Source organism: Castor canadensis, chromosome 14 (assembly GCF_047511655.1).
Source record: "Castor canadensis chromosome 14, mCasCan1.hap1v2, whole genome shotgun sequence".
In the NCBI taxonomy this organism is placed as follows: Eukaryota; Metazoa; Chordata; class Mammalia; order Rodentia; family Castoridae; genus Castor; species Castor canadensis.
The window spans coordinates 97,268,048-97,292,488 of record NC_133399.1 but is presented as its reverse complement, the minus strand read 5'-3'; the positions used below and the strand labels follow the sequence as shown (position 1 = coordinate 97,292,488).

The following is a 24,441-nucleotide window of genomic DNA, read 5'->3' as shown; positions in this document are numbered from 1 at the left end:
TTGGTTTTGAGATAGGGTCTTACTTCATTCCTAGGCCATTCTGGATTATCATCTTCCTATTTGTGCTTCCCCACACAGCTGGGATGGCAGGCTCTAGCCATTACACCCAGCCATTGGTTAAGATGGGGTCTTATGAACATTTTGCCTGGGCTGACCTTGAACCACAATCCTTTTGATCTCTGCTTCTTGCATGGTTAGGATTTTAGGCGTGAATAACTGTGCCCGATCTGTAATTTCTTTTCCTTCATCCCTCCCTCCCTCCCTCATGAACTGCAAAACATTGAAATACCAGATATTTTTATCTAAAGAGTTAGGTCAAGGAGAGGCTAGGGAACAAGAGAGTGGGTTTACTTAGCACAAGAAATGAGTGCAAACTTTAAAGTGTTTAGTCTCCATTTCCTAGTGACACTACAAATGGCTTTTGTGCTTCTTCTGAGATGCTATCTTCTTGTCTCTGTGGCCATTTGTCAAGTGATGTAAATGGCAATGGGAGGGGTAGCAATTTCTTTAGTCTTAATAACAAGTCAACCATGATATGGATCTCTAATACAACTCACTTATCTTCTCTACCCACTTGATCTTCTCTGGTTTATGTAGTTATTATTGACAACCAATGTGGCCTGGGCAACAAATTGGAATGAGCAAAGTTAGATGCAACTAAAATAGTTAGAAGTGATAACTAGCTGTATATCTACACAGATCCACAAGAAACCTTCTTCATCTGAATAAACTAGTTTCTATTCCTAAAGATGATTTAAAAAAATTTCCATAGGAAGCAAATGAAAGTGTACTTGGATATCATGTATACATATTGCTGTCAAATTTCAAATGTACATAGGAGAAATCCATGATAAAACATCTTCATTAATCAATTAAATATATTTAGCAAACTGCTGAGTCTCTAGCACTGTCCAAGGGGACATTCATGTGCAAACAGGTGTATTAATGGAAGAAACATTCCATAAATGATTAGACTTAAATCCGACAAACTGAAAAGAAGCATGATGTTTGAAATGTGTTAATTATTTTTCTATCACTATGAACATTATTCAACATTTTATTTATGCTTGTATTTGAGTAATGTTAGCTGTTTATCAGCTAAAATATTTCTTGTTCTATTTAAATATTTAAAAGTTTAAAATAACTTTTGAGGCTAAGGTTGTAACAATGGTAGAGCACTTGCCTAGCATGCATGAAGCTCTAGTTTGATGCCTAGCAGTATAAAATAAAGTAAAAATACAAAATACAAATAACTTTAGCTTTGAATGAATAAGTTATGCATAACATAGGCAAAAAAAGCACAAAAAGTCTACAGTTTTGTGGTATATCATATATCTGACCAGATTAGAATTCTCTGTAGTTCTTCCTGTTACAGAGTAGTAAGAACTATTACTTTCAAGGTTTGGTGCAGGTACCTCTCATGTCAATCTTTAGGAATCTTGCTTCAGTCCTGTCTGAGCAAAGTATGTCCCAGAATACTTCAAATATACATTTAGGGTTACATCCACCATGTGCTCTACATGAAGTGATTTAATTCTGTAGATGTCGTTCCATTGATCTTAATATCCTTCAGAAACAAGGACAGTCTCATCTCCTTTTACTGCCAATATCTTCCATAAAACTGCTAGCCAGTTAGGTTGTTCATTAAATGTCAGTTAAATGGAACTGAAATGATGCTACCTTTGATGAACTTCATTGGTCAAACTGGTAATGGGTTAAGTATATTCTGCTAAATAAAGATTACAGAGAAATTCTTAACTTCACAGTGGGTTACTTCTCCCTTTCTTATGCTCCAGCCAAGAATGTTGTGTTAAGTTGTTGAGAAACCCAACAAAGCAGGCTGGAAAGGGAACATTATGTCCAAACTATAGAAAGCATGAAAAAGAAATAGAAGAATTTCTTTAAAGGTATAAAGTTAACAGTGTTAATCTGACCTGGAAACCAGTAACAATTGAAATACCACATTGGTGACTTCCTCAAAAAGAATATACTTGAATAAAACTCTAAATTGTATACTAGCTTCTAATATATTAGCTTACTCTATTTTCTTATTTGGGCAACATATTTGAAGACCCTGTCCTGAATTATTGAAAGTATTCTCATGGTCACTTACTTATAAATCATATTTTCTTTCAGGATGTGATTTTTAAAGACTCAGTGTGTTGTTTAATTATATTCAGGTACATTTTTCCCTGAAGAAGTACTTAAACAGTGAACAAGATTTTCTTGAGAAACCTGAACTTTGATTTCAAAATTACATTGTGTTTTTATTTAGCATAAAATATAGAGTAACTATAGTATTTTTATGTGGATTTGAAAAAAATAGAATAGTTGTACAGATGTGCTCAAGATGAATACAGTTTTTTTCCTTTTTTAATTTTATTGTTTTTACATTTACTTACATGTGTATATATTGTTTGGGCCACCTCCCCTCCTCACCCCTCCCAGGCAGAACCTGTTCCTCCCTGTTGTTCTCCAATTTTGTTGAAGAGAAAACCTAAGAGATAATAAGAACGACAGTGTTTTTTGCTAGTTTGAGATAAAGATAGCTGTATAGCAAAGTTTTAAAACTTCTATTGGCTGCTAGTGAACATTGCAATATTTCAGTGTTTAAGTAGGCATGCTTTCGAGTTACCCAGATGAGGGGTTAAATTCAACTTCAACTTCACAAATTACTAACTGAGACTCTGGGGAGTGCTATGCAATCTCCTTGAGATACAGCTTTCTCATCTGTAAAGTAATAACACTATATACTTTATGGCTTGTGAAGTGTTAAGTGCTCAACTGATAGCTATTTGTATACCCTCTATGAAGTAATTTTATTACTATTTACTTGATAAGGAAGGATTTCATTATCCCTGTCTTCCATTCTAAATGAGATCACTTAATTGCTATTGTTATTGTTGTTTGTATCATTTTGCATTAGTAACTTCTAATTGGATATTTTCTAATTTCAAACCTTTCATAGGAAAGATGAATCAGTCTTCTTTTCAGTATTTAGTAACTGCCATTTTTTTCTTTTCTGTTTCCTTCAACTTCAATCTCTTTACCTCTATATAATCCTATGCTTAATATAGTCCTGGTTGGACCTGAGTTTTACCTTGCATCTAGTCTGTTAGTTTGACAAATTTGCTTTCATTTCCTCAACTTATTTCATGCCCATATTCTGAATGTCTTGAATGTCTCTTTCCATTTCCAGTTGCAAAGTGTCCATTGTGGCCTTGAAATATATTGTTCCTTTTGAAATGTAGGTACATTCTCCTCAGTAGTTCCTCTCAGCCTACCTCACTTTTGTATCTGCTCTAGCCAAACTTGCCTCCCTTTTTACCTTCTTCTTCTTCCTTGTCACACAGTATAGTTTTCTCTCCTATTGTGCTATGCCTGACTCTCCTCATTTTTTAGGATACCTTCTCTTGTAGAATTTGGTATAGGTAAAAGATTCTATCTATGAACAGTCCCTGACAAGGTCTTCCTTTCTGTTAACTCATTTCTAGATTTGCTTAAATAGAGCCACAAAATTTTGAAGCTGATTTTCATCTTAGATTTTACTTGGTATAATTTCCTCATTATGCTGAGGTCTTCAAATATTGGTGCATAGTAAACATTGCCAGTCCTTTCTTTCCAACTATAATTATTCCTTATAAGCAAAAATTACAATTTATGTACATCCTCATGTGCCTCAGCACTAAATAAGTTTGGTGCTGAGACAGTAATCAATACTCTAATAAATTTTAAAATAATTTTAGAGATTAACTATCAAACACCATAATGTTGATAGTTAGTGTTTAAAACCATTTGCAGAAAGATGACCTGGAACTTTGGATTGTGCTATATTTTGGTGTTTGTCCTCTGCCGTCTATTAGGCCTTTGTGTGCTTTGAATACAGAAAAGAGACCATGGACCTTGGGCCTGGATAGATCTGAATTGGAATCTACCAGGTAACTAGCTCATCAGCTTGGTTAACTCACTTGACCTGTTTCTGGGCCTTAACACAAATAGGTAACTACCATGAATGTGCTCCGTAGTTGTCACCTATTATTAAAGATTATTAAATAGAACTAGGGGGTTACCTGTATGCAATAAGTACAACAGTCTCCAAAATTGTTTTCCAAAAGGACAAAACAAAACTGGTGGAACTAAAGAAACTGTTTGCTATTTATGCTTACTGGTTTCATTAATACTTTTTGACATAAAATACTAAATCTGAAGATGAAAAAATAAACAACAAAGGAGTTAGGGTAGGGAGACCAAAGATTATGACTTTATACTAAAATAACTAATAATATTTAGTTTTTTAAGTCCCACTTTCCCTTCCTTCCTTCCTTTCTTCCTTCCTTCCTTCATTCCTCCCTCCCTTCTTCCCTTTCCTTTCTCTTTCTTTCTTTCTTGTCCTCTCTTCCTTCCTTCTTAACATTTGGGAAAAGCACAGTATTTGTTTGATTGCCTTTACTCATTTTTCTACCAGTAGTTTTGATTACATGGAAAATAGACAAAAATGAATAAACCATATGGTGTTATTCAATCACTCACTAGTGTGGAGGTACAGAATAAAAATCCATGGGATTTGTAGTTACATAGTTTTACATTTGAATTTTATCACCTCATATTTGAGTATCATGAAATAGGAGTAAAAGCACCTGGCAAGAATCCTCAAGTCAGATTCATATTTTACTGCAGTATTCCCAAGAGACAATTTTAATCAGCAAATGCTTCTCTTCTACATCTCTTAGGAGTATAAGATGCAAATGCAAAGTCTACCATATATGACATTGTCTTAAGGGGATTTAGTGCAAACCCAGGGAATGCAGCAGCTTTCACTGGAAGAAGGTGAAGCTTTGCACAGAATTCTCTCATTAAATGCCAGCAGTAGTCATTTGAATAATTTTATTCTGACCATGTTTAGGAATGTACAGAAAATGAAGGAGGAAATTTGATAGATTAGAACTGGCCCAAGCCTTAGAGTCAAATACATGCAATTAAATTCCTGCTTTGCACTTTATAAACTCAGTGAATTTGGAATTCTGGTTAATTTACCTTAGCTGCTATTTCTTAATCTGTGAAATGAGGATCAGAGAAGAAATTTTGTGGAGATCAAATTAAGTAACATGAAATTTCAGATACATCATGTGTACTCAAAAGATAGTTTTCTTTGGTCTTCTGTACTTCCCACTCCTTTAGAAAACATTTTGAAAATGAAATTATATTTGCATAGTTCAAATTCTTCTTATGTCAGTTTTCATCCTAATAACATATATATTTTAAAATTAAATTATGAAAGACTACCCACAGAATGAAAGAAAATATTTGCAAAGAGTATATCTAATAAGAAATTAATGTCAAGAATATCTAAAAAATCTCTTCAACTAAAAAATAAAAAGAGAAATATGCCAACTTAAAAATGGGCCAAGGATTTTGACAGACACTTCTCCAAAGAAGATATATAAATTTACATTAAGCATGTGAGACTATGCTCAATAGAATAGTTATTAAGAAGTTGTATTCAAATGATGATGAGTTGCCACTTCACCCCAGTTGGGAAGGGTATAATAAAAATGATAAACAATAGTGAGGAAATTGGAACCCTCATATGTTGCTGGTAGGGATTTAAAATGTACAGCTGCTCTGGGAAACTATTTGGCAGTCACTCCAAAAGCTAAACATAGAGTTAGCAGATGACCTGACAATTCCACTCCTTGGTATATATATAAGAGAAAGGAAAAACATATCTACATAAAAACTTATATATGAATGTTTATAGTAACATTATTCAAAATAGCGCAAAGTGAAAATAGCACAAATGTCCGTCAGCATATGGATGGATAACAAATATGGTGTGTCCATACATAGAAATATCATTTGCAATAGAAAAGTGCTATCTAACAATTTAAGAAAATTCTCCATCACTATTGCTAAACAATATTATTTCTTCTATTCTCTTTCTTTTCTCTTCCAATCTTACACTTTTTGCTGTTCACCTACATTTCTTAAATACTCTGTTCTGATTTTTTTCAGTTTCAGTCATTTTTTTCTCTTTGCTTTTCTGTTTGGCATATTTCTATTGACATATCACCAAGCTCAGCGATTCTTTCCTTAGTCATGTCTATTCATCTAATGAGCCCATCAAAAGCATGCTTAATTTCTCTTTCACTAGTTTTACTCTCTAGAATTTTTATTATTTTTCTTAGAATTTCCATCTCTCTCTTTGAAGGTCCTATCTGTTCTTGCATATTGATTATGAATGAGAGCCCTTAGGATATTAATCATAGTTTTTTCACATTCCTTTCTGATCATTCCAACATTCCTGCCATATCTTAGTCTTGTTCCAACATCCCTGCCATATCTGAGTCTTGACTGTTCATATTGTGTTTTTTTGTCTTGGGTAGTACTTATAATTTGTCCTTGATAGTTGCATATGAGGTACTTGGTAAAGAAGTTGCCATAAAAGGACCTTTGGTAATGTGGTGGAGAACTATTCTTCAGTACTAAAATTTGATCTCCATGTTTTAGTGAGTCTCTGAACTGTGAACTTCACAAGTACTTCTCATTTGCTTTTCCCCTTAAGTGGAATAGGATAGTTGGAGTTAGCATTTCAAAGCTGTGTACAGGGAAATGCCCAACTCCAACTACACTAAGGTAAAACAGTTTCTCTTAAGGCAGACCTTGTTAAGAAGAAATGGGTTATTTAAAAATGGTTCTACTCTCACAGGTTGTCAGAATGAAATATGTTTTTAATCACTGTCGAGCTTGGAGGAGATCCTTGAGGCCAAAAATCTCAAAAGTGTGCAGGCCTGCACTTCCATTAGGAGTTTAAAGTCTCAGCTTTGTCCACAGGTTTTCTTATTCAGGCACTTGTTCCCACAGATGTTTCTGCTTAGGGTTCCTGCTGTGGTGAGTTGTGGTTCTTTATATTGTCTGTCTCCCCAATTTAGGGGACAGCAGTTTACACTATGATCTCTTTGAGAAATCTAAGAAGATTTTCAGTTTGTTTGGGTTTTTACTTGTTAGAACAGAGTGACAACTTCCAGGCTTCTGATGCCCCAGACTGGAGACTGGAAAATGGGATCTTCTTTTGAAGGATGAAAATGCTCTGGAATTGGGTAGGGATGATGGGACAATGCTATTACACACCAAAATCCACTGAAGTGCATATTTTTTTAAAGAGTGAATCTCATGGCATGCCAATTATACCTCAATAATAAAATAATGGAAAAGTTTGGCAAGAATGCCAAATAACCCTCACAACTCTCATTGCTGATGATAAAGAAAACAGATGTTGAGCAATGCTATTTTTGACAAAAAGCAGTCCCGTAATAACATATAGCTGGGGTTTTTTGTTTTGTTTTTTCAAAGCTGTGTCTAAAAAAAAATCCCCCAAACTATAATGCAATGCTGCTAGGTAACAGGGGAGTTGTGTAATTCTATCATTTACTCTGCTTCAGTGTGTTTTTTTTAGCTTGAGTGAAATACTTTTCACATTTGGTCAACAATTTTAACTGATAATTCTGTCCACCCTTTTTTTTTCTTCCTAGACAGGATTCAACAGTTAGAAGTCAGCTGGGCAGCAATTCTTATTCTATATGTATGGAACAATTATATCATCATTATTGTTATTCATATTCTATTTGTATGTATATAATAAATATAATAAAACCTTTAGACTAGAATATGGGACCATCTACAGAAATACTTTATCCTCTATCCCTATTTTTAATCAGGCTTCAAAACCCTGGCCACTTACTGGGAAAAATGTTCCTAGATGATTCAGGCATTGGCTGGGAACCTAGAAAGATAAGGGATCTCATAAACCAAAAGGGCAGAGGAAATAAGAGACCAAAAGAAAATAAAAAACAGATTTACAGTGATAATCCTTGGGTGAGACAGATTTGTGACTCTATTTTACAGTTGTGTCTCTATTTTACAATAGTAAAGAAAGAAAACTAATGCAAATAATCAAATTCTATTTTAAAGCAGAGCTCTCTAATTCAGAAGAGGATTGAGGATGCATATAATTATCATGACCATTTTCTCTCAGCTGTTCTATTTCATTCTATTCCTTTCTGCAGTTTTCAGCATCATTTAGGATATTGTTATACCCTAGTCATGTTAATTGTAAAGAGATAGAAAAGTTATTTCTAAAACTGTGTCATAAGTACAGTTCTGCAATTACTTTAGTGTCACTAAACTCAAATCCACCAGGCTTGGATTTGAGTCACACTCCACCTACTCCTCAGTTTGTGGTTCAGATGCATATTTCAGGTTGAACTTTGTTTTCCTCTTATGTGAAGTGGGAATAATATTAGTGAGTACATTCTTACTTGACATCTTACTTCGCACACAAGAATTTTAAAAATTCTAACTAATACAATTCATTTAATGTTCATATAAGTCATATGAAGTTATGCTCTTCTACTAAATAGTTGATTTTTGTTTTGAGGTTTAAAAAACCAAATGGCTCCACAGTTTATGTTTAATATGCCCATTTATTCTTTCTTGAACTTCAGTGCCTTGGTTCTGGCCCTAGATTAACTATTAACTCATCAACATCTTTGGCTAACATTGAAGAATTTGGTGTTTGGTTCATTATATGTATACAGTTAAGGAATTTACAGCCTTCACAGTCCAATGACAGTCCTAGAAATGGCCATCCCAGCAAATGTGCTCACCAAGAAGCACCTATGTATTAGGACCGTTCCCAAGTAGCAATTTGTTTCTATGGCACCTACAAAGAGAAACAGAATTTCCTGCTCCCTGAGAGTAGAAAAATACCAAGTTGTTAAGACCCCAGTTTTGGGTACAAAAAATGGTATTTTCCAAAAGGCACTAAAATTAGATCTTAGAATTGCTTTTCTTTATTTAGGTAACTAAAGGACTGTGATTTAACTTCATATTAACATTTAATGTAAAAGGTTAGATATGTGTTTGACTTACAAAGCTGATGACACAAGTTTCTAAAATCTAAAATGTTACTTTTGCTTCATTTAGGAGTGAAAATAATACAGTTAAAAAGAAATCACTTTCTTGGTAATGAAGAACTTAGGAAGAAGAACCCAAGAAAACATCAGGATGAAATTCAATATCATTATAAAGGAGAAGGAAAGAAATTTGGACATTAATTATTCAGTTTTAGAAATAGTTTTTGAAAAACTTCTAAGTACTGACACTTGGGTAGATGCACTGGGGACAGTCATATTAGTTAGTCTCTGCCTTCACAAAGCTTTCAATCTAGCTGGGAAGAGTGACTCTGATTTTACCACAGAGTTGAAAATGTTTCATTAGCAAGTTGATCCTGGATGCAGTGGGACACTGTGGGAGGGAAGTCAGAGGACAGGAAAAAAATGAAGCCTGAGAGAGACACAACAGAGACTCCTCAGAAAAAGCAAAACCAGTTTTATTACAGAAAGTATCTGTCCTTCTGAAAATCAAACACATTTAATTCTCTGTATAATACACTGAAGATATGTCATGTTCTTCAAAATTTCGTTCCTCCAAATGATTCCAAGGCTCAATCACGATTACAAAATACATGAAATTAAGTATATTAACATGACAAACTACTCAGTACTCTATATAGTATATATTCACACGATTTGTACAAATTAACATGGACTACATGAAGTTTTTAAGTATCCCTCCTAGCTGGAGTGAACATTCTTTTAACATTGTCCCTTGGTTTCCTTTACTTTGAAAGATGGTCAGTGAAAGTTAAAAATGAGTTAATATATAGGCACTGCTGTAGAGAAAATACATTTTGTGTTTCTATATATTATAAGCTGGAAATGCCTTTTTATGCCAGAAAGCTTCACAAACACTGAATAAGTCTATAAATGATGGAAAACCTCTTGACTACCAATTCAAATGAATATTTAACTATTTGCAGCAAAACTAATTTACTTATTAAACTAATTACTCTAAAATGCTTTGGTTGTCAGGTACCAGGTTAATTTTGAAATCAGGGAATTGTTTTCCCACTTAATTCTTGTGGGTAGCCCAATTCCCCATGATATTCTTAGCTGAAAAGCATTCTTTATACATTTTTATCTTAAGTGATACTCAATTACAAGAAGGAAATTAAGTCCTCTCTTTAAAAAAATTGCTCTTGAATGACTTCAGACTCTTTTTTGGCTCCACATACTGATGGTGGCTATTATATTCTGTCAGCCCCATAGCATACTAAATTGATGCCTGTCATCAACTGAAGATGGTTCAATCTGACAATCTAATCTAATCAGGATTGCCCAGTGTCATGACAGTATCAGGTGACTATACTTCTGAGGTCATTTCATAATAATACCTCAAGGAAATTTCCCTCCAATAAATACAGTTTAAAAATCTTTATATCATATGCATGATATCACTTCAAGGAAGTCTAGCCAAAACTATTGCCAGAAGATTCCAAAGCCCATACGTTTTGTTCCAAATGTAATCACAACCATAACAAAAACAATACAATTGTTTCACAACAAGTCAAGAAAATCTTGGTCTTCCTTAAATGAGTTCAGCCCCATTCCCTGGAGAATGAAAGTATGTGTTAGGTTGTGCTTGCTTTTAAACGAATGTCCTCTGGAACCACATGCGCCTAGCAGTTTCAGATTTTCTCATTATCATCATTATTGATTTTTTTAAATGCAACTGGGCTTGCTTGCTTCAAGGAAGTCTTAGAAACATCTGTATGCATGGTAGACATAGCTATTGTCTCATAGTCATCATCCCGAGACCGGAAATCACAAAAGTTGAAGAAGAACTGCAAGTCTCTCTGGAAATTTTTGTTCAGGAATCCATAAAAAATGGGGTTGACACAGGTGGATATCATTGCTGTGAGGTGGCAGAGGAGGAATAAGAGATTGTGGTTGCACGTGGCAATGATCTGATGATTCCAATCAAACACGGTGTTGAAGATGGTGAGAGGGAGCCAGCAGACTGCGAATGCTACCACGATAGACAACAGCATGACATTGATTCTTTTGGTTTCACTGGATCTATACTTATTGTCTCTCATCTTGTCCACCATGTTGTTTCTCCTTTTTAAGCGAATATATATCTATAAAGGGAAAAAAAGTGAATTCAAATAGAACCACTCATTTAATGAGGAATTCTGTGGAAAGAAGATAAAGGGCAAATGATAAGAAAGAAAAGTTTTCTTACCTTGAAATAGCATATAAATATGAAGCAGAGTGGGCCAAAATACTGGAGCACCAACAGAAGAGTAGTGTAAGACAACCGATGGGAGTCTGATGGAAATTTATCAAAGCACACGTATTTGTCTTTAAATGCATCAAGTGTTACATTCTGGAAAGGCTCATCAGTCAGTACTTGATAGATTAGGAAGGGCAGAGAAGAAGCCACAGCCAGGATCCAGATGACAGCAATACCTATGTAAGCATGTCTATTATTTGGTCTCCACCCTCGTGGGTTGATGATCAGCTGATGTCGTTCCACCGCAATGAGAACCAGAGAGAAAATGGACACAGTGATTGAAACGCATTGCACAAAAGGATTCAATTTGCACATTGTCTCACCAAAGACCCAGTGGTCCATGAGCGTGTAAACAAACGTAAACGGGAGACACATAATAGCCACTAACAAGTCTGAGAAGGAAAGGTTCACAATGAGGATGTTGGTAACATTTCTCATCTCCTTCTGTTTCAAGATGATTATGATCAAGGCCAGGTTTCCAGAGATCCCAAGAATGATCACAGCTCCATAAGCAAGAGCCAATGTAAATATCACAGCCAAGGGTAGGTGACAATCATCATTCTCAAAAGCCAAAAATGGAGATGTCTTCTCTGATAAATTATAGTTAACTGAATGATTTTCACCCTGGGAAAATAATGTTGAATTCATTTTGATTGGTTTTGTTGCTAGAGATTAGACAAATGGGCAGTATGTTTCTTCAAAGCAGGTTAAATGTTCAGCTTATTCTTATTCCACAGATTGGAATCCATTTACCTACATTATTCTGGATTCTTCATTCCCTTGAACTGAACCATCTGTAAAGAGAAAATGACCAACTGCATTACTAATTTTATCGAGGGCTGTCAAAATGAATTCCGACTCATAGAACTCTTTAAAATGAAGACACTGAAATAAGCAAACAAAATGTAATCTTGTAAATATCTCTTTAAAACAATAGAAACTGTGCAAACATTTTAAGTTTTAAAAATTCTGCTAGGTATGGTGGTGTTACACTTATAATCTGAGCACTCTCAGAAGTCTGAAGTGGAAGAATCCCAAGTATAAGGCCAGCCTTGACTACAGCCTGTACTATATAATGAGTTCAAGGCCAGCCTGATGACATAACTAGAGACTCCATCTAAAAAAATTTTTAAATCCTGAAATAATTTTAATTGGACTTTCTATGATCCAAAAGTTAGTAAGGCACATCTAAATCTCATGCCTCCCCCCAAGTCAAACAAATAGTACCAGCAACACATTCTTAAGCATTGAAAAAATATGAAGGTTAATGAACAAAGGAAGACATTAAAAATATGGAACAGGCAAAGCAAAACAACAACAAACACATAATTCTTCTTATCATAGAAAAGGAAGAACAAGTATAGAGGCCAAGTTGTGGAAACAGCTAACTATACACAGGATTGCTTTTTAAGGCAGACATTATTTACCTCAAATATATTCAAAAGGAGATGATCAATACAATAGAACATCAAAAAGAATTGTCCTCTGAGGGCCTGTTGAAAGACCAGATGATGTTTAATTCAGAATACTTGCAATGATCTCTATCATTCTTCTCATATTTTATTATTTTTTCTATTTTTATGAACATATTATTGTTCTACTGGGGGCACATTGTGACATTTACAAAAGTGCTTACAATATATCTTAGTTAAATTCATCCCCTCCATCATTCTCCTTCACTACCCCCCCATTTTTAGAATAGTTTCAATAGGTCTCATTTTTCCATTTTCATACATGAGTACACAATATTTCCACCATATTCACCCTCCTACACCCTTTCCTTATATTCTCCTCCCTCCACTGGTACCAATTCACCAATCATCAGACAAGACCTGTTTTACCTGCTTGTCCTCCATTTTTGAAAAAAAGATTTTTGTTTGTTAAAGATAGGTATATAGGGAGTTTCATTACACTCTTCTCATATTTTAATGGGTGGCCTGTAGAATATACAGAAGCAGACTTAGAATATTATTTCCAACTATATAAGTTAGAAATAGGACCAAAGGATGCACATTATTTTTTAATAAAAATAATAAAATTATGAGGAACCAAAGTTTAATCAAATGAACAAACTGCCTGCAAAAGTAGCAAGTGCTCCATACATAAAATTTCACAGCTACTACATGAACTTTGAGCAATTCTTGCATTTGTAGGAGATCTTAATTTTGAGACCCTATAATTTTTGTTAGTATGTCAGAGGTTTTCAAAAGATATTTAAGGTTTTATCCATGTAAATATTCTCCCTCCCCATCAGATGATACATGTATCCAAAGCAAGGGCATGGATTTTAGTAGTAATTTTAATTTTTGGGGAGGGTGCTGAGAGTTGAACCCAGAGTCTCACGTATGGTAGACAAGTACTCTACCACTTAACTTACACTCCCCAAACCTATAATTTTAATTATCCACAGCATTTTGTGATATAAGTATACATCTATTATTAACAAGACAAATCTTGTACAGGTCAAAGGCTCCTTTAAATAAAAAAGAAAGAAAAACCTCTGATTTTCCCTAGATTACTAAGTAAAATACATGAGAAGGGATTTCTTATGTTAATTAACACACTACTGTACCTGTGTTAAGAAATCAAATTCATTCATTGTCTTTCTTATGTTAGAACAGTAAAGAAAATTGTGATTTATGCCACTGAAGAAGAATAAGAAATGTAATGAACAAAGGTGCATTTACTTTTTAAGTGATTTCTCTGATAAACCTTTCCTTTAGTGTTTTTGCTTTCTAGAACATAAGGTATTCTCTATCATGAAGCCACAATGTGGCTTATAAAACTGAAGAGGAATAAAAATAAAGGTTGCTAGCACTAAGTCAAAAGAAATGTTAAGGAATGGTAATGGAGTGATTTCAAGGGTGAATATTGTTAGAAATATGGCTTTCTCCTCTATGAAACAACCTGGAATGACTCCCTAATACTTATGGGTCATCACACTTTTTCTCTCATGAATTCCAAATGCAGTGAGAGAATGATCAATTAATATCTGTTAGGGTGTAAGAACAAACAGAAGAAGTGGGTGGTAATTTTTAAGTTTTCTTGGAAAGCTCTTACTTTCTTACAGAATTCAAGAAAATTTAGAATCCTACTTCATATTCAAGTTACTATGGAGATACTTAATGTTACTTATCAGTTATGAGTTTTTCTTCATTTATTTAAAGTAACACTAGCATAGTGAGTAGTAGTGTATCCTTACTATCTTGTGTCTTCTTAAGGTCCTTCCTTGTCATCAGGTTCCACTAGGTGAATGAGGATCCTGTTCTAAGACACACTAGGTATGGACTTTTGGCTTTTCGCACTCTGACAGTTAAAGACCTTGTGCCTTCCTTCCTTTCTTTGCTGAAATAGCCCCAACTTGAGTACTTTGCTCTAGGCAAGCCAGTCTATATAGCTCTGCATCTTCATGTATTCCATTTGGCTTGCTGGGTGTTTTCTCTATCTCATTCCCCAAGCCAAATTCTATCCCTCCTTGAAATCTTCATAAAGTCCTTGAAGCCTTAATTAGCTCCCATTGATTTTAATATAATGTCTTTAAGACATGTTTTGTGAATACTTCTTAGTTCTTGGAAATGATTAGACTTAGACCAAAAATACATTGACTGATATAGAAGGTTCGTGGTTAGAATAGTAGGCTGTTGTGCAGCTCAAATATAACATCAGTGGCTCCATTCCATCATAGTCCTTTTAAGTGCAAAATGAATGCTAAGTCAATACTCATTCTATTACATAGGGTACATAGGGGGAAATGTTACGTTTTGTATTAGAAAAGGAATTATTTCTGAATGAACATTCATTCATCCAACAAATATTTACTTAATATTTCCTTTGTGTTAGGCATGGTTTTAATGGGAAGAGCGGTAACCTTTTCACTAAGCTTCTAATCTTAGGAGCAGAGAAAGTAAGAAAAATAATAAAACAAAGTAAGGTTACGTGATAAGTGCTATGGAGAGCAGTGAAGCAGGGAAGGGAGACTGGACTGTTGGGAATTCCAGTTTATTACTGGCTCATGAGAGAAGGCCTCTGACCCAAGAATGGTGAGTATGGAAGCCAAACATACCTCAGGGATTGCAATCCATGAGGAAGGAACAAATATAGAATCCCTACAGCTGGACTGCTAAATAGCATTCAGAACAGAAATGAATAGGGAAAGACAAGTAGGAAATTAAATTAATTGAGAAGGAAGTGAATAGAAATCTAATTGGAAAGGTTGGGGGGGGGGCACAGTCTGTATTGGACCTACTTTTACTGAGATGATCTTTGCCTTTTACTCTCAGAGTTGAGAAGCCTGTGGAGAGCCTTTGGCAAATACATGAAGCTATGTGATTTTCGCTTTAAAATTATTACTCTAGCTCCTGCTTTCACTCCCTTTAGAAGGGAAAGAGAAGAAGGGAGAGGCATTAAGAAAGCTAGTGCAATAGCCCAGGGAATAGTCAAGTTGTCTGCAGTGGAAAGGAAGAAAACAGAAATTTTACCTCCACTGACTTACTTTGAGAACTGTGGGAATTCATGCAAACATTTGATGAAATTACTTCATGATGAGCTAAAAAGATTCCTTATGGATGAGTTTAGGCAAACACATGAAAACTATTCTGATACCTTTGAAATTATATTTGACAGACAAACCCAACATGATAGACTCAATGAGGAACAGCAGTTTTCCTACTAAGTCTAAGTTAATTTATCCATGCACACAAGGCAAACTTTATTTTTAAAATATTTTCAAGCTTCTTTTGTTAAATACAGAATCAGTAATCATTCCAGTTGGATAAAACAGTTTTGTGTTGGATAAAATGTATATTTTTAGTTTATCTTAATACAATTTCAAGGAAAAATAATTGTCAGAAAATAACAGTACTTAGAGTTTGCATACCTTATCTTTGCAAAAGAAAACAATCTGATATTTACTATTCTAAGATATATTTGTAAAATAAGCTATACGACTATAGATACTGCAAAAAATGAAAGAATTAAATCTCAGTATCGCTGCATGCATATTTGGAGACAACACAGAGGCACTGCATGCATCACTAGTGGACTAACCAGCCCCTACAAAGGGAAGTCCCTCTCCCTTCTTTCCAATTCCAGTGTCTCTCTTTTTGCGATTCACAGTACCATTCCAGAAAACAGCTTTCTGGGCATAATCTGCTATGGATTTTTTCAAATATTCAGGATTGTCTGTTCATCTTACTTGTTTTGGAAAAGGTCAGCCTTGTTACACATAGCCTCCTAAAGTTACTGGTCGCTTATCTAAATGTCTTACATAATTCTGTGTTCCTTCCTGGAATGGGGGAGGGCTTGTCCAACAGCTGCCTTAAGAGAATAAGGACAGACTAAGAAGGTGGTAGCACACAGAGAGCATTCTGTCTGTAGGAATGGGTGGGGAATTGGGCTTTCTGCAAAAAGAAAATCTCTCTCTCTCTCTCTCCCTCTCTCTCTCTCTCTCTCTCTCTCTCTCTCTCTCTCTCTCTCTCTCCCTCTCTCTCATGCACACACACACACACACACACACACACACCCAGGAGACCTGCCTAGGGTGGTGGGACTTGAAGGTTACCATCTTCAGTTCCAGTCCTAACAGAAACAGACATGCTCTGCACTTCCATCTGCCTGCTGTGCCATCCTCTGTCCCCAGGTACTGTTTTCTCATAGGATCTAGGTATGCATGGCAAATCTCTGAGGACTTAATTTTTTTTTAAAAGGGGAAGGGGGAACTGGAGATCCACTCTCTTTCCACGCCCTTAGTTGTTTTTCCTGTGCTCTAGGATTTAAGGAGTAAAATGGTGTTCAGTCAAAATTCCTGTTGGCAAGCTTACCCGCCCACCTTTTCCAGATTGTGTAACTAGGTGAACTTCTCGGATCTCCCCCATTTCTGACCCTGAACACACACATACACATATATGCACCCACTCATCCATCAGAGACAGTCTCTACCCATGATGACAAGAGACTGGCAAAACAAAAAACATCCACACCAGCCAACAATTAAACAAGCACAGCCCAAATCTAAAGTCATTTCTCTCTCCTTAGTCCAACACCCGTCCTTAAAATATTCACATCTCTCCAGTCTACCTGAGGACCAACAGGTCACCCTATGAAGCCTCCACCTTCTTCATCCTTCTTCATCTCCTAACCCAGCATGCTCCATCACCACGGTTCTAAAAGAAGGCGCCGAAGAGCTGGATGATTAAAACTTTAAAAATAGAAGGACAGGGCTCGGGGTGCCTAGGAAGGGCCCAGCACAGGGGGATTGGGTCTCCCTGGACTGCAGCCCAGACAAGTGGGGGAAGGGTGCGCCCCGCTAGGGTCAGGCGCCCGCGGTGGGGACCAGCCCGTCCAGTGCCTCGGGACAGGAAGGAAAGCGGGCGACTCCCCAAGTCCGCTGTCCCCAGCGTACCCCAGCCGGTTACTCCAGAAAACTCCCGCACGGCCGCCGCGGGCAACTGCTCCTGGCAGCTCCAGAGAAAGGGAAAGATAACCGAGCTTCAGGGAAGAGCAAGGACACCATCCCACGCCCTCGGCTTCTCAGGACAGCCAGAGCAGGAAAACTTGGCCCCACCCGGCCCCCAGCAGCCCGGCGTGGAGGTGCGCGGACCTCGGGCAGGTGCGCCAGGCTCTCCATCCATCCCGTGCGTTCTGCCACCTGCCCGCCTGGGAACCCGAGCCCACCTCGCTTTCTCACCACCAGTTTCGGAAACTCTCCTCCTTTCTCCTCCTCTCTCCTCCCTCAGCCCATCGATAAGCGATTTCTCAAAAGTCCCCTAAAAAGCATAAAACTTGAAACTTACCCTTTCTTGACTTTGTCTTTTCCGCCGCCTCTCGTTTATTAAAGTGGGAAGGGTAACGTTAGGGAGCAGAGAGGGGAGGAAAGACCCGCTGGTCTTTCCCCTGCTCAAATCCCAAAGATTGATGAACATAGGAAGAGACGCCCCCTTAAAGCCGAACTCCACCTCATCCCGGATCACGTGACGGCGCCCCGCCAGAAGCGCGCTCAGCTCCCCACGCCCCCCATCTCCTCACCTCGACTGTGCACCGCCCGGGTGCCTTGCCCGGGAATTAACGAGGGAAAAAGGGAAGTAACGTGAGAAAGCCACACGCAAGTCACACGGGCACTGCGCAGAGCGGAGTGAGCCTCATGCCCACGGTCCTCCGGAGACTCAAGGCGATTCTGCAAGGTTTTTAAAAAAGTCAATGCCACGGCCGTTTTCTTTGTTTGCAGGTCAGTGCCACCTTGTGGCCGAAGTCATGCCAGGCCGAAAGCTGGAGCGTCAGCCCAACTCGAGAATGAAAGGGGTGGTTATTCAGGGGAAGAGGAAACGTGTAATTCACCGCAGCGACGCCACTAACAGGTTTTTTGCTCTCTTTTGTGACGCCCAAATATTCCTCACACCAGTAGAAAGTTATTTTCTCCAGCTTATAAGTGAACAAAAAAGAAAGCCTTGTAGACGCCAAAGGAGTGAATTTCTGATGAGAGAGAATGACCTTTTAGCCTTCCTTTTTTTTCTCCTCTGAGAAAATACACTGAGTCAGATTTGTTCCCAGCTCCTAGCAGCATTTAAAAAAAAAAAAAGAAAAGAAAAAAAATTTTGGCAGGGCGGGGGAGGGCACGATGAAGCTAACATTTTCCTGGTCATCAAAAAGTGTGGATACAATTTCCTCCTTACTTAATCTGCTACAGTAAGGAATTTTTTTTTTTTTTTTACACACTCCATTCTGTCCCTAACACCTCCTCCATGGGAGTTTGACCCACTAAAAGACATGCTGGGAGACAGGGCAACTAAGTCTTTTTGTTTGTTTGTTTTATTATTCATATGTGCATACAAGGCTTGGAACATTAAAAAGAAAAGAAAACATAGGCCTGCAAACCCTTCATGGGGTGATTCAGGCCAATTACTGACATAGTGATCTTAGATATTTTGCATGGTTCTATTCTATTTGAAAATCAAAGTTGCGTAAAAAACACACATACACATGCAAACAAGATTTAGTGATGTAGATGGCTAGAATTTCTTCCAATTCAATACTAGAAAGTCTGTAAATATTAGTAACTAAAGAAAGGACTGTAAAATAGGTTCAGTGTGTTGGGGGGGCATAACATGGGGGGGGAGGGTAAAGGAAGGAAAGTAAGGTGACGGTATATGGTTGATGGACTTCATATACTTATATGAAAGAGAACAAAGAAACCTCTTGCAATTGCTTTAAGTGGGGCGGGGGAGGGAGTTGAGGGGGAGAGACATGAGAGTGATCTAATCAATGTACCAATATAAGCCTATTCAGAATTGTCAGTATGAATCCCCCCAAAGAATATATCCTAATAAAAAATTTATAATTAAAAAAAATAGAAAGTCTTTTTAATAAAGATAATGAGCACTTGCTTTATCTACAGGGGATGTAGGCAATAAATTCCAGTCTACTGAAGCACTATCAAGGCACAAAAAAAAATTAATTAATTAATTAATTAAAAATCCTTTTTGAGAAGTTCAGGACAACAAAAAGAAACATTGAAAAAGAAACAATAACACTGAAAAAGTGAAAACACAAAAAAGATACAGGCACTGTCTTGGATATACATAAGTATTCTACCACAAAACAACACTGATCACCTGTCTTTTAACTAAAAGCAAAATAAAATCCAAAATCCTATGGAATCCCCTGAAATTTGCAGTTAAAAATATCTTCTGTTCTGATTGCTAGCCTACATAAACATTATTTAAAGTTCAATATGAGTTCTTTTATTTATATAAATAGTGATGTACACACTGGAGATCTTTTCTCCTAGGAAAGCTTTCTAAAATATTTGCACTAGACATATAAATATATATACACATATATACATGTTTGTACACACACACACATATATGTGCAGTATTGTGGCTTTAACTCAGGGCCTCATGCTTTCTCTACCCACTTGAGCCACTCCACCAGCCCTAGACATATCTGTATATGGTTGGAAAAAGATTATGAGCAAAAGTTAAAATACCATGATCATGTTTTCAATGTACCATAAACATATTGAATATATAACAATATATATGTGTACACATTTTAAAATCCCAGTAATGGTTAAAGTAAAATGATATCATTCGTGTACATATGTATGTACACATATAAATATGCATATATATGTGTATATACACACATACACAGAAACACATACACAGGCCAAGGATATCGTATATATCCATGGTGTAGCACATATATATGGCACAATTTGGGACTTTCAGTTCTTTTAATGAGCAATAATGTAATCATTTATGTTTATGACATTTCCACTCATTCTCTATTGATTCCATTCCTTCAACTCACATTCTGTTCTGAGAAGGAAGCTTCCCCTATAGTTTTCATCATCAAATTGGCTTTTAGCCTGGTGTAAGAACTACTATGAATAATTTAATTCTGTACCAGTGCTATATATTTTTATGTAAAAACTTTTGTCCTATCAGAGAATATTTTTGATATGAGAACAGAATTTGGACTCAGGTACTGTTTTCCTAGAATGCTAATAAAGTCACATCTGCAAGAAGATGTGAACTAATACGGCATTATATTTTGCCATTATTAACTCGGTTTTATGAAGTATTGCCCAAAGCAAATATATAAAGGTGCATTCTTGAGATATGAATTTCTTGGAAAGATCACTAGTCTCAAAAAGATCTTTTCTATGTCAAATATTGGGGTACCAAGAGAAGCTTTGAGATGCTCGTCATAAGCAAAATTATCTGATTAATTTACCAAAGACTATCCCAGGTGTAACTAGAGAAAATAAGCCTGGCATAATGACGAATACTACGTTAGCCCCTTATAATGTAATCTTATGAAGGGTTTGTAATAATCAAAATAACCTGAATTCATTAGATTTATGTTGAATTTCAAGACCATTTTTTTCTCCTCTTAAGTAGTTAATTGTATACTTTCCTATTTGGGATTCAGACTAGATTAAACTTCACCTTCGCAAGGGAAAGAGAAATGTTTTTAATTCTGAGTATTCCCATCTGAAATTTCATAACAGCCTGACATATAAAACCATTACTAAGATAATTAAATTAATAAGCTATTCTGATGTTCTCTTGGGCAACAGTCTTGCTCCTTCATTTAAACTGAAAAGGAGTATCTATTCATCAACTCTAAGTAAATCCTAGTTCTATCATGTAAAAATGGGTCACTTTCATGGTCTGTCCAAGTCTTTCAATTCCAGTGGTCGGGAAGAGGATGTGCTTAGCGGTAAAGCACGTCCCTAGCACGAACAAGGCCTGGTTCAACCTCCAGCAGCACACTATGTACTGCCGGACTTGACGCACATGTTTGTAATCCCAGCACTCAGGAAGTGGAGTCAGGAAGATCCGTGTGAGTTGGAGGCTACATACCAACACCTTGTCTCAAAAATAAATTAATAAATAAAATGTAAAAATAAATTCCATGATTCAATAATCATCTGGAGAAAAAATGTGTCACAATGTTTGCTACAGAACTTAAATAGTGTAATTACTTTATTGATCTCCTGCCGAATTTCTGCTGCAAGGGTTAAAGCTCCTGAAATGCTATTGGGCCCTGATGCAGGTAAACCATCATAAATAATCATTCAAAGGCATCTCAATAGGCATTAGCATTCCATATGAAAACGAGAATGTAGAGGGGATCGGTGAGGAGGAAAGTCCGTCCATCTGGGTAGAAGTTATTGTGAAGCACACTGGCCAGTCAGTTCACCCTGTATGAACTGATTGTCAGTAAAGGTTTTTCTTCCCTCTTGATTTACCTAGCACATTTCTCTGAATCTGGGATGCCAAAGAATGTAAGGTGAAATGTTATTTTATGGAATAATACTGCTTTTAAGAGAGCATAAGGAAGAATGCTTTCAGTAAAGCAATGGCATACCATCAGTTGTAAATAAATATCAAAGTTAAAAGTAACTTTTTAAAAGTCCATTTCTAAGAACCAATGAAATATAGTAGGTAGTTTTGACTAAATTGATCAGTCCAATCAAATAGTCAATACAATATTTTTATTCAGTTGTCTTTTTGAGAGAATTAACAAGCAAAAAGAAGTGACAATTCAGTTGAAATGTCAGTATCCATGTTCTTAGAGAAATAATTCAATTACCTCTCTTGTGTAGAAGATGCCAAATACTGCTTGTGGATTTCCACTTGATCTGAAATGGAAATGTGCTTCAATAAAGTTTCACTTCATTACATAGGCTCCATACTTGGAACATTTTACAAATAATATTCTAAAAAACCAAGGTCTTAAAATTATTTAGTACAAATCCAAAACATTTTTTTCAGGATTGTCATATTGTCAGACAATCTTTAGACTTTCAACAAAAATGTAACATTATAAGTTTATTGCACGGTATAATGAAAGGAGCTTGGGGATTGTTACTTTTATGTTTAACAGTAATTGTTACTTTTCATTTCACATCTCCTCTCAAAGATACAGAAATAAGAATAGCAGTTGAGAAGGATTAGTATGAATGCCACCATTGGACCTTTCATCACGTATGACAAACATTTCTAATTGCTCCTCTTACTCCTCAAACTCCCACTGTCTGAAACCTCAGGCTTAGCATTAGACTCCTTCTCTACACAGCACTCCAAGTAGCCAATATCTGTAGATGAGAAGTGGCCTAGGTTGAAAACAAAGATAGGAGAAATATTCCTCATGTACATATAACTACTATCACAAATGAGTACACATCGAGGTGGTATGAAGTGTTCCTAGGTATCACTCTGGTAAAGTTAAGTGTATCCTGTCTTTATTCCTTGGTATAGGGTCTAGCAGTTTCTTTTCTTCTCTTGGATCCACATAAATCTAGAAAATACCCAAATATCCACAAATGAGCTATAGTATAATTTGACTCTTCTGAACTCATGATGTCAATTAGCTACCTTAACTGTACAGATCATTGTAATTAAAATGTTTAAACCCTAATTGAACCTTAAATATCACCTGCTTTATTGATGCTCAGTTCCTCTCCTCTTCTATGTTATTTTGAAATTTGTCCTGTCTCCCAGTCCCATACCTCAGATGCTTATTCTCAATGGACTCCTGTTTGTTTTTCATATGAGTAAAGACCATTGTGGATTTACTCCCTAACTTTCACATCCCTCAGGGTTGGCAGTAGATCCTCTTCACAGCTGCATCAGCCCCCAGGCTGTGAGTCATCCTAGCCCACTGAAATTTGCCAGTCAAGAGCCTAAACAGCACAGGACAGAAAGAAGCCATCTCTCCTGTGCTCTTTTGTGGTTCTGACCATGCAGTCCACAATCATAAGAGCTATGAGTTGTCATATTCTACTACCTTTCGAGGTTCATTAGACAATGTTAAGGTAACCATGAAATCTGTTTATTTAACAATTCACTACCTTTTGGCTCAGCACTAAAATAAAAACCAAAGCAAAATTGTTCATCTCTTTTTCATAGTAACTCAATTCCCCATGCATATCTTTCTCTAGCTGCCTTTCTTTTCCTGGATAATAAAGCACATTTATTGTCCTCTCACTTACTTTACAACTATAGCCTACCTTAAAACTAATTCTTCTCAGGACACCAATACTCGAAGCCAGTGGACAAAATCCAGACATTATTATATTTACCCTGTGCATTGCATTGGCCTTGCTTGACCATTGTCTCCTCCTGAATCTTCACTCTGGTGAATCCAGTGAGGATTTACTTCTGGCTTCTCCCCCAGGATCTACGATCAACTACTTCTGAGATGGTTTTCTCTCTAGGATCCTGTTACATAAATGGGCCAGAGATAGCCCCTTTTTATCAGCCTAAATTGGTCCCCTTCACATCAGGCTAGGGTCAAAGCCTATCAACAGCAACTCAAATCATCACATATCTAATTGCTTAAAATATAGTCAAATCAAACATAATTTCAGTCATTTAGAGATGGAAAAGAGTACCCAGCATCTTCTAACCACGCATAAGCCAATTACTATAACTACAAAGGACACCAAACTATTGTTGCCGTTCAGAACTCTCTGATGCAGAGTTCCCCACCTGGACATGTAAGACTTCTTTCCATTATCCTTTCTGCTCCAAGAGTCTCTTGCCCTGTTCCCTTTCCAAATGTTAGAACCACTCTGCTGTCTCTGGAAGTTCTCTTTCTGGGAAACTCTACCCTTTTTTGGGCAACCCTTCCAAATAAAACTGGGTCATTTCACCATTCTGTTTCTTCCTGGATAAATCGTTACATTGCACTTACTAGAGATCCCAATCTTAACTCTTAACTGTCTCCCTTTCCATT

At 36.6% G+C, this 24,441-nt stretch overlaps 1 protein-coding gene across 6 annotated transcripts; it reads right to left on the bottom strand.

Annotated features, from left to right (window-relative positions):
* Positions 1-9,372: 9,372 nt before the first annotated feature.
* On the bottom strand, positions 9,373-22,312 carry Npy1r (neuropeptide Y receptor Y1). Of its 6 annotated transcripts, XM_074055075.1 has the most exons (6): positions 17,985-18,176; positions 17,594-17,652; positions 17,269-17,354; positions 12,621-12,686; positions 11,143-11,987; positions 9,373-11,038 (listed from the first exon to the last, which is right to left on the bottom strand). In XM_074055075.1, the coding sequence occupies exons 5-6, from the start codon at positions 11,839-11,841 to the stop codon at positions 10,586-10,588; spliced, it is 1,152 nt and encodes a 383-aa protein (XP_073911176.1). In that variant the 5' UTR covers positions 11,842-11,987; positions 12,621-12,686; positions 17,269-17,354; positions 17,594-17,652; positions 17,985-18,176; the 3' UTR covers positions 9,373-10,585. The 6 variants fall into 6 exon arrangements, with proteins under 6 accessions (XP_073911176.1, XP_073911177.1, XP_073911179.1 ...); XM_074055076.1 differs by lacking the exon at positions 17,594-17,652; XM_074055078.1 differs by lacking the exons at positions 17,269-17,354; positions 17,594-17,652; positions 17,985-18,176 and adding an exon at positions 22,294-22,312.
* Between the last annotated feature and the right edge of the window lie 2,129 nt (positions 22,313-24,441).